Source organism: Oryza glaberrima, unplaced genomic scaffold (assembly GCF_000147395.1).
Source record: "Oryza glaberrima unplaced genomic scaffold, OglaRS2 ChrUN-Ctg46, whole genome shotgun sequence".
NCBI lineage: Eukaryota > Viridiplantae > Streptophyta > Magnoliopsida > Poales > Poaceae > Oryza > Oryza glaberrima.
The window spans coordinates 31,025-44,417 of NW_026267051.1; the positions used below are offsets into that span (position 1 = coordinate 31,025).

The window sequence follows — 13,393 nt, forward strand, 5'->3', positions numbered from 1 at the left end:
ATATGGTTTAGGGTTTTGATAATGTTTGGTGGGGAATTGTACTATTTATTTGTTGGTTAAAATACTTGGATTACTTAGTTTCATTGATTGTATAATTTTTTGGTTTAATGGCTTTGTCGCAATTTAGTAAGTAAGGACGGATAAAGAAGAGGAGGGGATTGAATACATTGCAGCGGATGCAGAAATGAGCTTAATAGATGGAAAAAAGAATGAAACATTAGCTAACAAATAGATAAACCTAATCCATTCATGACCCATACAACAACATAACATAACAAAATGCCGAAATAGAGCGATTCGGGGTTAAGCTTCTCTATTGACCCCTTCTACGTCGTTGTGTACGTAATGCAACTTCATGATCCTTCAATCTCTTATACTCTGTTTGCGTTTCAGCTTCAGTTACTTTCCGCTTTCATATGTCGGGTTGACCATGTCGATCCATGAAGTAAAAGCACACATCCTTGGATTCCCCTGAACAATCAATCAAATTAGATAATGGGAAATAATTGTTATGGGAGCGCGAAGCAAAATGTAAATTAGTAATTAAGCATGTGACATACAACGAAGTTGTCATCTATGTTGGGACAGACGAAGTACCGCCTGCCATATGTATCTTGTGAGAAGGACGTTGCAACCTGGCAGCGTTCTCTACAACCGCATTTGGGACGATCAGACCATTTAGGTATACCTAATGGATTTGATCTCCAGTTTAAGCTAGCGGACTGAACATGGCGCTCGTACTCCATCCATGCTTGAATGAATTGTGTGGTCGTCTCAGGTTGAGTTATCGTCGATCCGATGGAAGTTCTTCGCACCGTATCGATCCAGTTTACGTAACTACATTTGCGGTCTTCTTCCTGTGCCCAGAAATTAATGACCATACATGGATGTAGGTATATGACAGAAGTAATCATAGTGAGTAAAAAATTAGTGCAACTTACGATGAAATCATCGTCGACAATGTTAGGACACACGAAGCATCTCTGTCCTAGAGTTTGTTGTCGAACGGACCTTATGACCTGGCAACGGTCTCCACACCTACACTCTAGACGCTCCCGCCAAGTGGGGAGTCCCAGTGGATTCACTTGCCATGGTAAGGATTCGGCAGTTTTTCGTCGTTCGTATTCATCCTTCCTCCTTAGGTAGTCCGATAATGGTTCGCTGCATGGATATGGGCGTGCCCTGTCACGTTGTGGATTAGTCGTATCAACCCACTCAACGAAGTCGCACAAACTACGGTAAGTCTGAAAATTTTTGTTTTGCCCTCCAAGCCTTGTCGTACGATATCTCATATCCGTACTCTTTCTCTACGTCATGCATTATTGTGAAAGGGGACAAAGATGTTTTTCTAACCACCTTTGAATATACCATTTGTGCCACAAATGCCGCTGTCATGTTCCTGTGCACCAGACGGGTATTCTCCAACAAACATGTATGTTGCTCAACCCTCGAAGCTACCCATAAAGTGTCATGTTGTGGCTTGTAACCATGCACTCTCCAAGGACATCCACCCTGTGTGCACTTCACATCATACGTCGTCCTATTTGAAACCTTCACCCTGAATTCACGCTTCTGGTCAAATGTCCACCTCTTCACCGCATCTTGTAAGTGACCTTTGTCATGAAACATCTGTCCAACTTTCACCTGCTTACTATCATAACACCAGTGGGCATCTAAATCATCGTTTACTTTCATACGACTCATTGATATGGTCGTCCAATCATCGGGTATGTTAGTTTCGTTGTCCCACAGTGTTGTATCTTCTCCTTCCACTACAAGCGCAATGTATTTCCCGTTTTCCACTTCCATCTGATCCACTACCGCCTCATTCTCCTCCGCTGCATCAACACGCATAGGCGAATCCGGTTCTTCATCGTCTGAGTCATTGGCCTCACGATTAGTACCACGAACAATGACCTCTCCTTGTGTATTACCCTCTACTACTTCTTCCCCTCGACCTTGCTCAGTCCGCCAAACATTTTCAACTTGTCCACCTTCTAACGGAGTTTCTTCCACCACGGTATGACTTGACTCCCCCGATCGATCAACACATGTTTTCTTCTGCACCATTATTGCCAGGCTATAGCCTTTCTCCCTTACTTTACTAACAAACTTCCTCCAACTCCCAGTTGACGCAACCTCCACTACTCTCCACTGCCATCCATGTTGACCCCTCATAGGCCACACGGCATTTATGACAAATTTATCGTGCACTGGATCTACCCCAAACATATTATACAACCACCCTAACACGTCGTTCAAACCCATATGCTCCGGTGCATTCAGACTAGTATCATGGAAGGCATATACAGTCAAATCCACCCCACTATTGCATATTTGTATAGGAGCATCACCATAATACAGACGAATGGGCATCACCTGACATCCTGATAAAACATGACAAATTGTCTGACGTTTAATCATTTAATCCTTCGATAATTACCCTATTACAACTTATACTACATTGCCGTGTACTAACTTACAACTATTAGTAACAAACGACTAGTTTAATAATCGAAATAAAATATAATATCTTTGTACATTTTTTAACACACAACATATTAATAACATGTACTAACTAAGAACTAATTTAACCATACAAATACTTACATACCTCTACTAACATTTAGCAATGACAAATACGTGCAAACAATACATACTAGCATTGAACAACGCGAAACAATTAACAAATCACAAACCAATTTTTTATTAAACTTTCTTATGCCTCATACTTAGGGATTACTAATGTATACCTTAACTTCACTGGTGGAGGGGTTGCCAACCCTCTCCTCCCAGCCGGCGCCTCCTCGGCCTCCACTCCGGCCTGCTAGCTCCTCCCCACACTCCCTCCGGCGCCCACGGCGATGAAGTGGCGACTCGGCGGCGGCTGGCGATGTGGTTCTCAGAAAAATCGAAGCAGCATCGCGGGCTGGGCGCACAGGGTTTTAAACCGGCCTGTCAAACGCCCATTGTTCGACAGGGTCGGTTGCGGGGCCTATCGATCGCGCGCTGTTCGACAGGCCGCGCGGCGCCGGGTGGTGGGCCCTGTCGATCTCCCTCCGTTCGATAGGTCGGCTTGTCGAACGCCAGCGGTTCGACAGGTCCCAGTCGAATCCCCAACGTTTGATATCTACCCTATCGAACTACAGCCGTTCGACATGGACCTAAATTCACGATTTTCCCCGGTTGGCCACTACTTTTGCAATTTTCCATAAAAATAATATTAATTCTCAAAAAAATTCGTTTCATGCAGTATAGGTAATGGATGGGTCTGAACTCTGATTTCCCTTAAGCAAACAATTGTGCCTGGTCATGTTCCAAGAAATGCAACGACGAAAAAGACAACAATTATTAGGATTTTTACAAAGTACAAAATTGCAGAAAATTTATGAAAACGGTATGATAAATTGTTTGCTTATACAGTAGTGGGACCTGCCCTGGCACAGTTGATCTAGATTAACTAATATATATTGTGTGGGAGAAAACATCATAGTTTCATTGCTATTCCACAGTTTAATCAAGGGACTATCTAAATCTTTTTCGACAGAAAAAAGCTTCCAAAATTATGCAGTTGGATCGCTTTGAGATTCATGCCACATGCTCAAACCGTTTTTTTTCTCCCTTCTCTTCCTCATCCCGCCTACCGCCGTTGCTTTCACTTGCTCGCGTATGCGACCGCGCACTCCTGCACCGCCTCCGCCCCACCACAGTATAGCTCGATCGGCCATCGAGGATGGGGCTGCAGAGGAGGACTTCTGCATAAGCTCTGGTTTGAGACCAAATTTAGGTTGTGTTTGGTTCCACGTCAAAATTAAAAGTTTAAAGAAATTAGAACGATGTGACAGAAAAGTTAAAAGTTTGTGAGTGTAGAAAAGTTCGATGTGACGGAAAAGTTAAAAGTTTAAAGTAAAAAGTTGAATCTAAACCGGGCTTATATGTCCTTTCTATACCTTCGGCAATCGGACATCACTAGTGAACACGTCACACTTACTCTCGCACAAATCATTTTTCCAGTACAATCTACCGTGAAAGTAGAAAACGTCGCATCGAACCACACGTAATTTACAGCGACTCGTGTAGGTGCCACGTCAGTTTTAAACCGGATGCGCCACGAAGCTGCCGCTTTCCTCGTCGCTGGCACCGGCGCCCCACATTTTCCCGGCCATCATTCCCGCCGACGAGCTCTTCCACTTCCCGTCTTTCTTCCCCTTCGAGAACGACGGCGCGCCGCCGGAGTCGTCGCGGCAGGCGGCGGCCACGCTGAACGTGCGGTCGTACTGGACCAACTGCTCGAGCACCTCCTTCATCGTCGGCCGCGACGCCGGGTCTTCGCCGGTGCAGATCATGCCGAGCAGGAACACCGCCACGGCGTCCTCCAGGAACGCCGCCCTGTCCTGGATGCTCTCGTCGACGACGTCGTGCAGCTCGCCGCCGGCCTTATACCTCCGCCACGCCCACTCCGCCAGGCACCAGTCCGCGCCGCCGTCGTTCGCCACCCTCCCCATCGTCAGCTCCAGCAGCACGACGCCGAACTTGTGATACTGGATTTATCATGTGTAGTGCTTTATTTTGTTTCAGATTATAAGACGTTTTAGATTTTTTAATAGATTAGTGCATAGAATTTATGTATAGACTTAATACATGTGTTTAAAAGTTATATAAATATCAATAGATCTAGACAAGAAATGGAAAAGCCAAAACATTTTAGATGGAACGGAGGGACCGAGGGAGTAGGAAAGAGCCAAGGACTCAAGACTGCAATAGGTCAAGGTCTTCGACAACTAAGGCGAATCTTCTTGGGCCTCTTATTTCAAATGAAATTTGGGACTATCTAGGCCCACATGTCTTTTGGTTCTTAAAAATAAATGGACTCTTCTGCTAGTGGATCCTCAGGTCGATGCCAAAGAGTACTCAGGCTGGACAGTTTATACATGGAAAATGTTCTGATGTTACTTCTGAATATACTGAGGCTGTGTTTAGGTCGAGGGATAAAAATTTTTGCTGTGTCACATCAGTTATACGGACACATATTTAAAGTATTAAACGTAGTCTAATGTAGCGCCCGTTCCGTCGTGGCGCCTAGCGGGAAAATGTAATTCCTAAAAACCCTAATTACGAAAATTATTTCTTCGCTTGCAGTCAGTCTCCGTGTTCCGGATCTCAAATCCCCGATCTATCGTCAAGTTCAATCCCGAATCCAAATCCTTCCCAAATCAAATCCCTCCGCAAAAGTCTATTTTGCCTCCCTCAGGTTCAATGGGCCGAATTCCTCTCGGCCCATCTCTCTCTCTCTCCCCTCTCTCTCTCTCCCTCTCTCCCCCACTCTGCCTGTGCGCCGCGCGCGCGTGCGCATGAGCCGCGCCGAGCCGAGCGCCCTCCGCCCGCACCGCCCGTTGCTTCCCGTGCGCGCACGCCGTGGTGGCCGACCGCCTGGTAGCCGCCGCCGTCAGCCTCTGCCGCACCTGCCGCCCGTGTCGCCGCTCCGCTCCACACCACCCCCACCGTCATCGCCGTCGTCACAACCCGGCCCCGCCATTCCGCGCGCTAGCCTCCAAGGGACGGAGGCAGAGCTCCTCCTCCCTCTGCCGCGTCGCCTTCTCTCCCTCCTCCTTTTCCCCAAAGTGGCAAGGGGTAAGCCCCCTTTCTCTCCTCCTTTTTCCCTTTTCTCTCCCGCCGGCGTCATTCCCCCCCCCCCCCCCGGTCGCCGTTTTGGCCGCAACCACCGAGCGCTAGCCATCTCCCTTGACCGCCCTAGGTCGGTTCCCAAACCGACATTGCTATCCTATAATGCCCAAGCGCCCTCCCTCCCTTCTCCTCTCGTTTGTCCCATCGCCTCCACTCCATTGTCGCCGCCTCCCGTGCTCTGTTCGCCGCCGCCTTTCGTTGCCACGCGTGCCGGAGGAGTCGGCGCATTCGTGGACACGGAAGGGGACTCCGGGAGCTCGTCTTCTTCCTCTTCCCCGGCCTGAGGCCGGAGAGATCACTCCCGTGACGTCGGCCCCTCGTCACTGCGCCCCGTCCCGCACGGTAGTGCATCTCTCCATTCTCCCTCCTCGCTCCATCTCTTCCCCTTAGCATTGAGTAGCCGCTCGAGCAGTACCCCAGTAGCTAGCTGGCGCCGCCCCGACTGCTGCCGTCGCTCGCCGTGTGCTCGCCGCCGTCGCCGCCCGAGCTCGGAAGCGCCTCTCGTCGCTGGCCTCCCTCGGTGCGTTTCCTCCTAATCCGGCGCAAGGGACGGATTCCCGGAGTCGCATAGATGCTCTAGCTCGCCCGAATCGATCTCCCGTCGCGCCGTCGCTGTTTCCCCCTTCCCTCGCCGCCGATTGCCGCCGCCGCAATCCGCCACCGTCGAGCCCCCCCTCCGACGAATCCGAGCCGTTGGCTCGTCTCCCCTCATCTCGTGCAACCACCCGGTGTGCTCGCTTTCGCCTGTATCGCCGTGGTTCGCCCCGCCGTTCGCAGCCACCGTCCGCCGTCCGTTCCGGCCGGCGCCTTCTTCAACCTCCCGCCGGCCCGCGTGGCAGCCACGTAGGCGCCACGTCGGAGCCACCTCGGCACGACCGGATCGGCTGACCCGGTCAGCCACTCCCTCCGTTCCACCCTCCCCGTGCGCATGGTCCACGGTGAGCCGCGAGGCTGCGTGTGGGCCCGCCGTACCCGCGTCCCTTGCAAGCCGCGTGCGTGCGCCGCGCCCCGCCCGACCCCTAGCTCCGCGTCGCGTGCTCCTCGCTCACGGTGAACCGAGCCGCCGACAAGCGGGTCCCACCTGGGACCACGCAAGGTGGACCCGGCCCACCGGCTCCCTCTCTCCTCCCCGCCCACGCATGCGCTTTGGGCCGCCTTCTCGGGCCGGCCGGCCCGTTAAGTTCGGCCGAGCCGCCCCTTACTCTCGGGCCTCGCCCTAGCCGCCCGAGGAAAGTCTAATTTCCCTCCCTCTTTCTTTTCTTTTCCTTTCTTTTTCAAAAGGGATTTAAATAAATCCTTTTCCTTTAGACCAAAAATCCAATAAACTTAGAAATTCAATATCTTCCTAACCGTAAGACCGTTTGACTCCGTTCAACTTCCAAAATTCCTCAAATCTCGAGATCTATCTAATGGCACGCCTAGAGGTCAATAATAGGGCTTTATTTTCGCCATTTGTTGAGTTGTCCCGTTTCGCGTGTAGTTTCGGAGCCCGAAGACCCGCAGTGCGAGGATTTCGAGGATCAAGCTCAAGATCTCGAGCAAGGCAAGTCACCTTTGATCATCTTGCACCTATAATTTAAATCTAAGTATTTCTTTTTCGCAAATATTGCATGAATAGGATTTACACAAGTAATTCGGCCGCGGCTTGCGAGATAGCCTGCCGCCCCCCCCTAATCCTAATTGCTGCAATTACCCTCCTTGAATTATTGAACACTTAGACTTCCTTTGTCAACTGTTATGCTGCGATGCACGGGCCTTCGGGTACATGCATCGGAACACCCCCCCCTCAAAAAATAAAATATCTAACGATGGGTAAAACTTGGGTTTTACAAAAGACTTGGAAAACCCGATACCTGGGTCGGTGCTTGCGAACTAAATGAATTTCCAAAACCGCGGACCGGGGAACGTACCGGGTGTACGGTTTCCCGCTCTTGCACTTAAGGACCGTTTCCTTGGAATTTCATCCGAACATAAAACAAGTGCGACCACATGGGTGAAATGGGACACCCCTGGCTGAGTAAATTGCTAATCGGGGGAGCCTTGATGCCAAGAGACATGTGGATTCAACGGGGTGGTGTCGGGGAGAACCCCCGGGCTTCCTGGCACAGTATGGTCTGGGACCTAATCTGGTGTTGGTCTGGGACCCCTCTCGTTGGCATATGGTGAACCTGTGTCAGCTTTGGAAATGCCTTGCCGTGAAAGCCTCAAAGTCGCCAGACGTGGCTGTTCTGCACGGGCTGGGTGACCCGGGTTAGTAACGTCGTGTGGGTAAAGTGTACCCCCTCTACAGAGGTTATTAAACTGTTCGAACAGCTGTGCCCACGGTCATGGGCGGATGTGAGGTGATTCCTAGCGTAGTTTTGTTTGACTACTGCTTTGTGAATTTGCTGCTGTGGAATGGGTTTGATGTTTGGAAAATCTACGGCTGATGGGATCAGCCAGGCCCGGGTGGCCATTTGAAAGCAGTTGGCCAGGTGCCAACCTTGATCAATTCAAAGACTGATACATTGCACATACTCCGACCGGACGAGACACACTGCCTCATCCGTGTCATTTGAGAAGCACTCACTTAGTCATTTCAAAAAGGAATTTAAATAAAATCAATTGCAAAAACAACAGCCTTCCCTTTGAAGCCCGCATTAAACATTTACATGGCTTGCTGAGTACTCCTGTACTCACCCTTGCTCTATATAAATAACCCTCCCCCCCAGTTGCTGAAGAAGATGAAGTGGATCCCGCTAACGAGTTCTTCCAGGAGCAAGTCGGCTACGATGAGTTTTAGGGTTTCGGCCTAGTTCCCAAGTCGCGCCTGTGATGATTGGTCCAAGTCTTGGCTTCCGCTTTCCCTTTTGCAATGCAATTGTGAGCTCGGGATCTGTCCGCAGCCCAACATGACCGTACTCCTACTCTATAATAAAGAGACCTCTGTTGCTGTGATATACTGTCTTCCTGTGATACCAGCACTGTTTCCTGGGACTGGCATCGATTAACAGGTTAATTTGGAGCGTTACGGGCTAGTTCCGCTCAGGGCTAGTTCGGGGCGTGACATCTAATAACAAAACAAATTACAGAATCCACCCGTAAACTGCGAGACAAATTTATTAAGCCTAATTAATCTGTCGTTAGCAAATGTTTACTGTAGTACCACATTGTCAAATCATGAAGCAATTAGGCTTAAAAGATTCATCTCGTAATTTACACGCAATCTGTGCAATTAGATTTTTTTTATCTATATTTAATACTTAATGTATGTGTCCAAATATTCGATGTGACAACATGAAAAAACTTGCTAAGGGATCTAAACAGACCCTGAACTCATTTTCATTTTGGAATAACTACAACACAAAGGTATATATGTAAGGGTCTGAACTCTGATTTCCCTGAAGCAAACAATTGTGTCCGGGCCCTCATGTTCCAAGAAACGCGAGGAAATAGACTACAATTACTAAGATTTTACAAAAGTACAATGTTGCAGAAAAATTGTGAGAAACATCAATCATATGGTTTTTCTTTGTTTCAAATGGGTTCTAAAATCTATATTTTCGAACATGTTAATTTATTCGAAATTTTCAAGCACTCATCTCTACAAGTAAACATAACTTAAAACAATCACGTTCTGAAACAAAATTTATTTTTACTTCTATGCCTTCAGCAATTGGACACAAATATGGTGGACACACTTTTACCCTTACACAACATGTTTGTTCCCTGCACACTCTATAGTAGAAGTACATAATTTACAGCGACTTGTATCGGTGTCACATCGGCTTTAAACCAGATGCGCTATGGTAGTGGGACTTGTGTTGGTCCCCCTTGCCCTACCCCTTCTCTTACCTGAGGGCTTCGGTTTGGAGGGAATTGAAGAGAATTGGAAGGGATTGAGGGAGAATAATTCTACACCATAATAGGTATAGAATAAATCCTCTCCAATCCCTCTCTTATGGGGATTAACCGAACAAGGCCTAAGGCAGCGGCGGCGAGTGCCCTATCTTGCTGTCTATTCCATCTCGAGCGGCTCTCCGCTACCAGGTCCACAACCGATCACCGCGTCCTAATCATAAGCTCTAATCATGGCCATGCCTCCAAACTCAATGATCTTCCTTTTCCCCTTCCCCCCAACCTCCTCCCACAACCCGGTTTTCACTACGCTGTACAGTAGAAGTAGAAAACGTTACATCCAACTACATAATTTACAGCGACTCGTGTAGTTGCCACGTCAGCTTTAAACCGGATGCGCCACGAAGCTGCCGCTTTCCTCGTCGCCGGCGCCGGCGCCCCACATTTTCCCGGCCGTCGTTCCCGCCGACGAGCTCTTCCCTTTCCCGTCTTTCTTCCCCTTGGAGAACGACGGCGCGCCGCCGGAGTTGTCACGGCACGCGGCGGCCGCGCTGGACGTGCGGTCGTACTGGACCAGCTGCTCGAGCACCTCCTTCATCGTCGGCCGCGACGCCGGGTCTTCGCCGGTGCAGATCATGCCGAGCAGGAACACCGCCACGGCGTCCTCCAGGAACGCCGCCCTGTCCTGGATGCTCTCGTCGACGACGTCGTGCAGCTCGCCGCCGGCCTTGTACCTCCGCCACGCCCACTCTGCCAGGCACCAGTCCGCGCCGCCGTCGTTCGCCACCCGCCCCGTCGTCAGCTCCAGCAGCACGACGCCGAACGCGTACACGTCCACCTTCTCGTTCACCTTCGCTCTGCACCCGTACTCTGCGACCACGAGACAGACATATCGTCGAACACTTGACTCTCATGAGCTAGCTCGATCGATGGCGAGCAAAATCAAATCAAACGAATCAATCTTGTGATGAACTCACCTGGAGCCATGTAGCCGAAGGTGCCGCCGATGGCGGAGATGGAATTCGGCTCGCCGGACTTGACGAGGATCCTGGCGAGGCCGAAGTCGGCGATCTTGGCGCGGAAGGCCGGGTCGAGCAGGATGTTGCTGGACTTGACGTCGCGGTGCATGATCGGCTGCGCGCACTCGTGGTGCATGTAGCTGAGCCCCCTCGCCGCGTCGATGGCGATGCACAGCCGCGTCGGCCACTGGAGCGGCGCCGTCGGCGCGCCGCCGTCGTCGCGGCGGTGCAGCCACCGGTCGAGGCTGCCGTTCTCCATGTACTCGTAGACGAGCAGCTTGGTGTCGTCGCCGGAGATGCAGCAGAGGAGGTCGATGATGTTGATGTGGCGTACCTCCCCGAGGATCCTCACCTCGGCGTCGAACTCCTTGTCGCTCTTCGCGTCCGACTTGGCCGCCGTCCGCCATAGCCGCTTCACCGCCACCACCTTGCCGGCGCTGCCCTTGCCGCCGATGTTGATGCGGTACACCTTGCCGGAGCCGCCGCTGCCGATCACGTTGTCCTCGTGGAGATTGCCGAGCACATCACACTCGGAGAAGTCTAGAGTACGGAACGGCGTCATCTTCCACCCGGCGAGATCCTGCCGCCGCTTCTGGTGCCGGAGCATCAGCAACCGGATGGCCACGGCGCCGATGAACAAGACGCCGGCGAGCACCGAGAAGACGGTGATCAGGCTCATGGACAACTTGTTACGGACTCCATTGCCACTTCCACACGGCGGAAGGTTCATGGCCATGTCCGTGGTGGCACATAGGCCGGGGTTGCCAAGGAAGCTACGGTCGTAGGCGCCGTTTTGCAGCGTCTCGGGGACCTCACCGGAGAGCTGGTTGGAAGAGAGGTTGAGAGAGTTGAGATGAAGATTGTTGAATTCTTGAGGTATGTCGCCGGTGAGCTCGTTGTCGGAGAGGTCAAGCATGGTTAGGTCCATCCACCCGAGGGCGGAGGGGATCTCACCGGAAATCCGGTTTCTACTAAGGTTGAGGGCGGTCAGCATTGTCAATGATTTGATAGACGACGAAATCGAGCCGGATAGCCGGTTGCCAGCGAGGATCAGCTCGGTGAGGTTGGCGAGCCTCGACATGTCATCCGGTAGTGCTCCGGAGAACTGGTTGTTCTCCGCCTTGAAGCTCTTTAGTGCGATGGCGGCGGATGGGAGCGCACCGGAGAATAGATTGTTCCCAATCTCAATCCTAGTGATGTTAGGTGATATCTCACTTGGTAGAGTGCCGGTGAATTCGTTGTTGTAAATCATGACATTGGTGAGCAGTGCAAATGACCATATCTTCTTTGGGAAATCCCCGACAAAGTGGTTGTTGTATGCCATGACATTGTTGATGGTTTCGCAATCCCCGAGGTTCGCCGGGAACACGCCGGAGAAGCTATTGTTGAACACCACAAGGTCATAGAACTTTTTGTTGAAACAGAGCGTATCAGGCAACTCACCAGACAGGTTATTGTTCGACACCTCAAAATTCCCCAATTCTGAATATTTTCCTAGCTCTGGTGGTAGGGAACCAGAGAGCATGTTATTGAAGAGACGGATGTCGGTTAGGTTTGGTAGCAAACCGACACCTGTCGGGATGGGTCCAGTGAGGTTGTTGTAGTACAAGTATAGCAAGCTCAAGTTCTTCATATTTGCAATGTCTTCTGGTATTGGTCCGGTGAGCTTATTCATGGACAGATCAAGCTGCTGCAGGTTGAGAGCTGTGATGTCCGGGCCAATCCCACCAGTGAACTTGTTTGCAAAGAGGTACAGTTGCTCAAGCTTTTCGAGCTTCCATATCCACTTAGGGATTTCTCCTTGCATCTTGTTAACTGATATGTCCAATAATGTAAGCTCCGTCAATGTTGATAGAGCATCAGGGATGGCCCCAGTAAGGTTCATAAATGACAACCACAAATACGTCAGCTTTGTTAGCTTGCTGAACTCGTCGGGAATTGGACCCGGTTTGAACGGATTGGACGCCAGCGTTAGCATCTCAAGCTCCACAAGGCCTCCAATGGCGGCACCCGGGTAATTCCCGTTGAAGCGATTAGTGTCAAGTACCAACGACTTGAGCTTCGAGAACCTTCCAATAGCCGATGGCACATCGCCAACAAAAGCATTGCTCGACAGGTTGAGGTGCAGCATCCCCGATGACAGCTTGTCGATGTCACCGGGAAGTCTACCGGATAATTGATTGTTGGATAGGTCAAGGAACTCCAAAGCTGAGCAACCGTAGAGCACCGTGGGGAAATCACTGGTGAGATTGTTGAAAGAGAGGTCTATGTAGGTCAGGTTCTTGAGGCTACAAACGGAGGCTGGGATTGGTCTGGCTATATGGAAACTTGGGAAGGAGAGGCCAGTGACCTGTCCTGTGATATTGTTGTAGATAACGCCAGTCCAGTTGCCGGTGCTGCTCCATGAACTGAGTGGAGCTGGGTTGTCCCAATCTTGCTTGATTGCTAGGAGTAGTTTTTGCTCGTTGGCGCTGGGCTGCGCCGCCGATAGAGAGAAGAGCAATAGTAGTAGAAAGAGGATGAGGATGTTGTAGACAGCCATTTTTTGCGAGTGTGGTGTGTTCTTGGATCGGATGTTCAGACATGGCGTCCAAGTGATCTTAAGTAGATAGGCAGAGAGAGAGAGAGAGATCAACCAAAGTGCGTCACTAGCTACCTCACAGGTCAAGTCTTCGGCGTGGTAGCTTTCTTTTAGCACCAATCCTTCCAGAGAGTGAAAGATGCTCTGATAGAAATATGTGAGTTCTCAGTTGAGCACTATGCTGTCCTCTTCGGTCCAACTTGAATGTATTTAAGATTAGAAGCATGAAAATAATGATCACCTTCTGGTGTAGTAGAAGACAATTACTTGG

The 13,393-nt window shown here is 50.5% G+C and overlaps 1 protein-coding gene across 1 annotated transcript; it reads right to left on the minus strand.

The window, feature by feature from the left end:
- Positions 1–9,299: 9,299 nt before the first annotated feature.
- Positions 9,300–13,327, minus strand: LOC127759548 (receptor-like protein kinase HSL1). Its single transcript, XM_052283982.1, has 2 exons — positions 10,500–13,327; positions 9,300–10,392 (listed from the first exon to the last, which is right to left on the minus strand). The coding sequence occupies exons 1-2, from the start codon at positions 13,081–13,083 to the stop codon at positions 9,908–9,910; spliced, it is 3,069 nt and encodes a 1,022-aa protein (XP_052139942.1). The 5' UTR covers positions 13,084–13,327; the 3' UTR covers positions 9,300–9,907.
- Between the last annotated feature and the right edge of the window lie 66 nt (positions 13,328–13,393).

Excerpts from the sequence above, each read along its gene's own strand:
- LOC127759548 (XM_052283982.1), bottom strand. The coding sequence starts at position 13,083 with ATGGCTGTCTACAACATCCTCATCCTCTTTCTACTACTATTGCTCTTC. Across the intron at positions 10,393-10,499 it reads CTTCGGCTACATGGCTCCAG|AGTACGGGTGCAGAGCGAAG; the intron begins GTGAGTTCATCA and ends TCGTGGTCGCAG.